The sequence below is a fragment of the Danio aesculapii genome, chromosome 8 (assembly GCF_903798145.1).
Source record: "Danio aesculapii chromosome 8, fDanAes4.1, whole genome shotgun sequence".
Lineage (NCBI taxonomy): Eukaryota > Metazoa > Chordata > Actinopteri > Cypriniformes > Danionidae > Danio > Danio aesculapii.
In genome coordinates, this window is record NC_079442.1 from 70001 (window position 1) to 76254 (window position 6254).

Sequence of the window (6254 nt, forward strand, 5' to 3'; positions counted from 1 at the left end):
CTGGTTGATAAAATATGCGCCGCTCATGCGCTGAAACCAGAGTAACAGCCTTCTGTGCAGTTCATTTAATGATGATGATGATGATGATGATGATGTTACTTTGACTATGACAATGAAGCATAAAGAAGCGATAATGAGTCATAATTAAGACTTTATTACATTAATTCTCGGCCATGACTCGAGTCTAAGACAATAGATCATTCATAAAACATATATTATCTGTATTCTACAGAACTGTCATATTAATATTCATGCAAAAAACTTTGTAAGTTATCTTAGCATGTCACGCTAGTTGTCTTTACATTTGCTTCCACTAACATTTATGATTGATTTCTGTTATTTATTTAGAATAATAATTGTATAATAATAATAATAATAATAATAATAATAATAACTGTATGTATTTATAATAAATATATACAAATTGTTATAATTATTGAAAATAAAGAAATATATTTAATGTATTCATAATAAATAATGAAAATATATATATTAAATATATTTATTTAAATATATACTAAAGTATTTAAATTATTGTATGAAGTCAACCTCTTCTTTACTTCTCGGGGGAAAGGGGAGAGGGTATATTTGGGGTGATTTTGCCCAGGAGAACCACCACTAGCGATAATGATGAAGGGCGGCACAGTTTGCTGCCAGATACTGGAGATTCACCCGCTCTCACGCTTTTGTCAATAAATCAACCGGACTACAGTCGCACATGCACCGAGAACTGTCTGACTGGGTGGTGGATTAAAGCTAATAATACTGTAAATAGTGTCCAGTTTCTTACACAGAGCGATCATCCCGCTTCAGCAGATCTCAGATGGATTACTCTTCAGTGTTGGACTCTCAGCAGTGAGTATTAAAACACACTGAACTGAACTTAAACTCTGAGAACTGAGCTGACACTGCCTCAATTCACTATAATCATTTATGTGAAGGTGCTTTGACACAATCTACACTGTAGAATTGAACTGAACTGAACTGAATCGCAGTGTGTCGTCAGGAGCCACGGCTAGTCATCTGGACTCCTCTCTATGTGTTTGTCTTAATCTAATAAAGCAGTCAGCATTCACTGCCATCATATGAAGCAGCTAACACCACAGATCCAGCTCCGAGTCTGCTTCAATCATCTCCTGACGAGTCTCCTGCACCCTGACTGAGCTGTGTGTGTGTGTACAGGAGCAGGACGTGTTGATTTGTGTGTGAACGCTCCCTCTAATCAGGACTCACAGCGGCTCTCGTACATGCTCCTGGACTGCGCCCAGATCTTGAAGGGGTCCGGCTTCCTCTGCAGCGTCCCGTTGGGTCCGGGGCCCTCGAAGGCTGGCAGGACGGGCAACGGCTGGGTGGGTGGCGGGGGGACGGAGGGTGGTTCCTGGGGGCCCGAGGGCTCCTGACGGCCCGGAGAGTCTGTGTGTTTGCTGCGGTGACTACACACACTGTGCTGAGAGCTGCCCTGACTGTCTTTACGCTCCAGCTGCTGACACACACACAGACACACACAGATATACACACACAAACACACAGACACACACATAGATATACAAACACACACAGACACACACATAGATATACAAACACACACAGATATACAAACACACACAGACACACACATAGATATACAAACACACACAGACACACACAGATATACACACACACACAGACACACACATAGATATACAAACACACACAGACACACACAGATATACAAACACACACAGACACACACAGACACACACATAGATATACAAACACACACAGACACACACAGACACACACATAGATATACAAACACACACAGACACACACAGACACACACATAGATATACAAACACACACAGACACACACAGATATACACACATAGATATACAAACACACACAGACACACACAGATATACACACACACACAGACACACACAGATATACACACACACACAGACACACACAGATATACACACACACAGACAGAAATAAAGCGAGAGAAAGGTTAATTTAGAGCAAGTGAAGAGGTGAAATGAGAAGTGATTTAGCACTGAAAGCAGAACATCACATAAAGCAGTCTTTATCATCTGTAGTGTTTATAAAGCAGAGCTGCGGGCGGTCAGTGCGATCACAGCAGCTGGACCATACACTAACCCAATGTAGTGTTCAGATCAACCTGAGGTAAAGTCATCTTACCAGGATTTTGGGACTCCTCTTGGGCTGCAGGACTCCTGAGAGACGACAGAGAAAATCATCAGTTCACATTATATACACACACACACACACACACACACACACACACACACTTACACACACACACACACACACACTTACACACAGATACACACATACACACCTACACTCTCTCTTGCACACAGCCCCACTCTTATAAACACACACACACTCAGACACACACACACACACACACACTTCTCTGGGTTTGTTTCCATGGTGATGCTCAGATTATTGCAGGCTGAGGGCCGGAGCGCTGCTGTACAGACGCTCAGTGTTTATTATCAGCCTCTGGACTCATTATGAAGGCGTATTTCTGCTCCAGATAAACACACACGTGTTCGTGTCCATCTTTCAGGAGTTTCTGCAGATGAACCATACCTCCTCACTCTGAGGCTGTTCGGTACACGCTAACAGCTGCCATTACACGCTTACACTGTTATACAACTCCTCGAGTAAAAGGAGATCATCATCAGTCATGTACTCCTGGCTGGAAGCTGAATGTTGTATCAGCACACACACACACACACACACACTTCATTTCAACAAGAGAAACACACACTGTTTTAAACACAACCACTGGTCATCACTTCTCCAACACAGGAGGATGTCCTGAGCACTGATCCAGATCATGACTGAGGTAAACCCTTATTCTACCTCAGCTGTTGTTCCAGTGGCGTGCAGCAGGTGGCGGTACACTCTCTAGGGTTTAGGGTTTACTCATGTATGAAGCTCTTTAAATGATGCTGACTGTTCTAGTGTATGACATGTGGATGAGCTTCTGTGTCCAGTGTATGTGATGACCCCTTGAGTAAGAGTCACTCGTTCATTTGTGTTTTCTTTGGTCTGCCATCAGCCTGACTGAGGAGCTGCTGAGTCTCCTTTATTCTAATATTACCTATGCTTTATGTTGCAGATATTCAGCGTATTGTTCATATAAAAGACAAGAATCAGCTGTCTATTTTCATTATTGTGATCGCAAAGTCCGTTTACAATGTGACCAATGGTGAAACCGTTTAAATGGAAACGTTTCTTGGGGCACGCATTGTCCTGCCATCATTACTGTTCATTTCACTGTAGAAATGCTGATAAGGAGTTTTAATTCAGATATTTGAATAGCGGGCTGTCTACCCAATCAGAGAAGGGTACAGCAACCTGACCAATCACAACAGATTGGACCAATCAGAGCAGAGTAGGCAGTGGTGTAGGACAGAGAAAAGACTCTGAGCGAGGAGCTGATGCTGCACTCAATATTCTGAGAAGACTGAACAAACCCTTGAAGTCACTCCTCTATTGCTTCACCACTGCAGATTAGACAGAGGGTTTAGGACAGAAGTGCTCACCTCTCTGCACCAGCATGGTGACCTCTCCTCCGCGTGGGCATTTGCTGAGCAGATCCACCACCTGGTTGTGGCTCAGACCCTGCACGCTCCTCTTGTTCACCTCCAGCAGGATATCGCCCTCCTTCAGCCCTCGGCATCGTGGGTAATCCACAATCTGCTTCACTTTCTGTCCTCCGCCAATCAGGCTGTCTGCGATGGTGAAGCCGAAGCCTTTGTCGCCCTTCTCGATGTGTACGGTGATGAGCTCCGGCTGGGTGGCGATGGCTGAGGCAAGGGTGACCACATCGCTGGAGTAGGCCAGGCAGCTGTCCGCCGTCACCAGGAGCGTGTCCTCCGGCGTGGCACTGTACGGGACGGGTTCCAGACCCGGAGCCACACCCACCGATCCCACACCGGGCGCCATCTGAACCGTCAGCCCGGGCAGCGGCTCGAAGCCCTCCTGACTGTTGACGATGATGGGCTCCTTGTCCAGGATGGCCACTGAGGTCACCAGACTGGTGTTGGGGTCATCGGGGTCGAACGGCAGAGGGTATCCGCGACATAGCTCCAGCTGGACCATGGAGCCGATGGGGATGGACTGGAATATCTTCACCACCTGAGCGTGAGTGTATCCCAACACGATCGTGTCGTTCACACTGACGATGACGTCACCTGAGGGATGAAACACAGCGGTGTTAGACCCGACTCCACCTGCTACTGCTGCACTTTACAGTGACCACAGGTGAGATGCAGCTCAGAGTGTTGGGGCAGTCCTTTAATCTCCCAGGCTCTGCTTCCCACCAGACGACAGGGAGGTCTCAGGGAAAGAGTGATCTCTGTGCATCAACACTTACAGCCCACAGTAACAGCACAGAAAACACTGAGTATTTTTAGATTTGCATAGATAATTAGTAGTTGGTGACACGGTGGCTCAGTGGTTATCACTGTGGCCTCACAGCAAGAAGGTCTCTGGTTCGAGTCCTCAGCTGGGTCAGTTGGTGTTTCTGTGTGGAGTTTACATGTTCTCCCCGTGTTGGTGTGGGTTTCCTCCGGGTGCTTTGGTTTCCCCCACAGTCCAAACACATGTGCTATAGGGGAACTGATCAACTAAACTGGCTGTAGTGTATGAGTGTGTGTGTGTGAGTGAGAGTGTGTGTGTGTGTGAGTGTGTGTGTGTGTGTGTGTGTGTGTGTGTGAATGAGTGTGTATGGATGTTTCCCAGTACTGGGTAGCAGCTGGAAGGGCATCCGCTGTGTAAAACATATATTGGAATAGTTGGCGGTTCATTCTGCTGTGGTGACCCCAGATTAATAAGGGACTAAGCTGAAGGAAAATGAATGAGTGAATAATTAGTCCCTTTGAGAGAGTTAGGGCCACGTGGGCCTACTGAGGGCCAGAACTGAGGAGCCAAACTGTCAGGCGTCCCGCTGGGGCCCGTAGGCCAGCTGTAAGTGGGCCTGTGATGGACCAGCGCAGGCTTGTTTGGGTCCTGCATGATGCGGTATTATCAGCTCTATCCAGCTCATGTTTTTGCTTGTGGATTGTCAGATGTCATCTATGTAGTGACGGGTTCTGCGTGAGTGCTGGCGGCTCTGATTAGGACACAATCTCAGATGAAGGAGAGGATTCCTGCTTATCATTGTATGCTAAGAAGCCAAAACAATCCTCTGACCTGTCTCCATCTTTCCGTCCACTGCGGCGGGTCCGTCCAGCACTAGACTCTTGATCTGCAAGAACTCGTCCGGCTCGTCTCCGCCGACTACAGTAAAGCCGAAGCCCCGTCTGCTCTTCAGCAGCTTAGTGCTAATGAACGTCCCCTTCAGCTCGGCTGGGTTACGAGTGAAGAAAGGCTTTCCTCCTGCACACACACACACACACACACACACACACACACACACAAAGATATGCTTTAGTCAATGATGTCATGAACGATCGCAGGGAATGATCTGTACATGAATGTGAAGAGAGAGAAGCCTGACGTTTGGGCCCCGGGGCTTGTGGAGCTGAGAGACTCTGCGGGTCTCTGTACGTCTCCAGATGACTGGGCACATAGGAGCCGATGGTGGCGCCGGCAGACGAGTGTTCCTCTATCCACTCTAACACAAATACACAACACAACAGAAGATCAGACCAACACAAACACACAACAGAAGATCGGACCAATACAGCAAACACACCACAGAAGATCAGACCAATACAGCAGACACACATGTCAGCGCTCTGCTCTAATTCATGATTTGGACACAGTGTAATGGTCACAGATGAGTAGAGTTGAGTGCAGAGTTTTCAGTAGTGAATAGAGAGTTGTGTAGAGTTGTGTAAAGTTGTGTAGAGTTGTGTAGAGTTGTCAGCAGTGCTTGTGGTAGTGAGATGAATGGAGTGTGTCTGAATAGAGTTGTGTAGTTGTGTAGAGTTGCTGCACCTCTGATGTAGCGTCCGCCTTCAGGAGAGCGTTGGCTGTCCAGCTGCTTCTTCCTCCGCGCCTCCAGAACCGGGTTCTCGTACTGCGTCTTACGGTTAATATGACTGAGAGAAGCACAGAGACCGACACCAAGACCGTCAGATTACCCTGAGGAAAATCTGTCCACAGTTTACCTTCAGCTATTCATTCATACACTAAATGCTTTCACTAATATCCACAAGGCCCAAACATATGAGGAGACACTACACAGGAGCCGACCGACAGATGCTGTTCACACTCACTCCACATAGTA

General features: G+C 46.8%; 1 protein-coding gene across 1 annotated transcript in view; it reads right to left on the minus strand.

Moving 5' to 3' along the window:
- Window positions 1-6104, minus strand: part of LOC130233988 (membrane-associated guanylate kinase, WW and PDZ domain-containing protein 1-like) — a gene marked incomplete at its 5' end in the record, with an annotated part of 17500 nt that extends 11396 nt beyond the window's left edge. The window contains 6 exons of the mRNA XM_056464266.1: window positions 1234-1483; window positions 2183-2217; window positions 3562-4212; window positions 5213-5398; window positions 5520-5636; window positions 5963-6104. Coding sequence (XP_056320241.1) covers window positions 1234-1483; window positions 2183-2217; window positions 3562-4212; window positions 5213-5398; window positions 5520-5636; window positions 5963-6104 — 1381 coding nt within the window. The remainder of the gene's footprint in view (window positions 1-1233; window positions 1484-2182; window positions 2218-3561; window positions 4213-5212; window positions 5399-5519; window positions 5637-5962) is intronic.
- Between the last annotated feature and the right edge of the window lie 150 nt (window positions 6105-6254).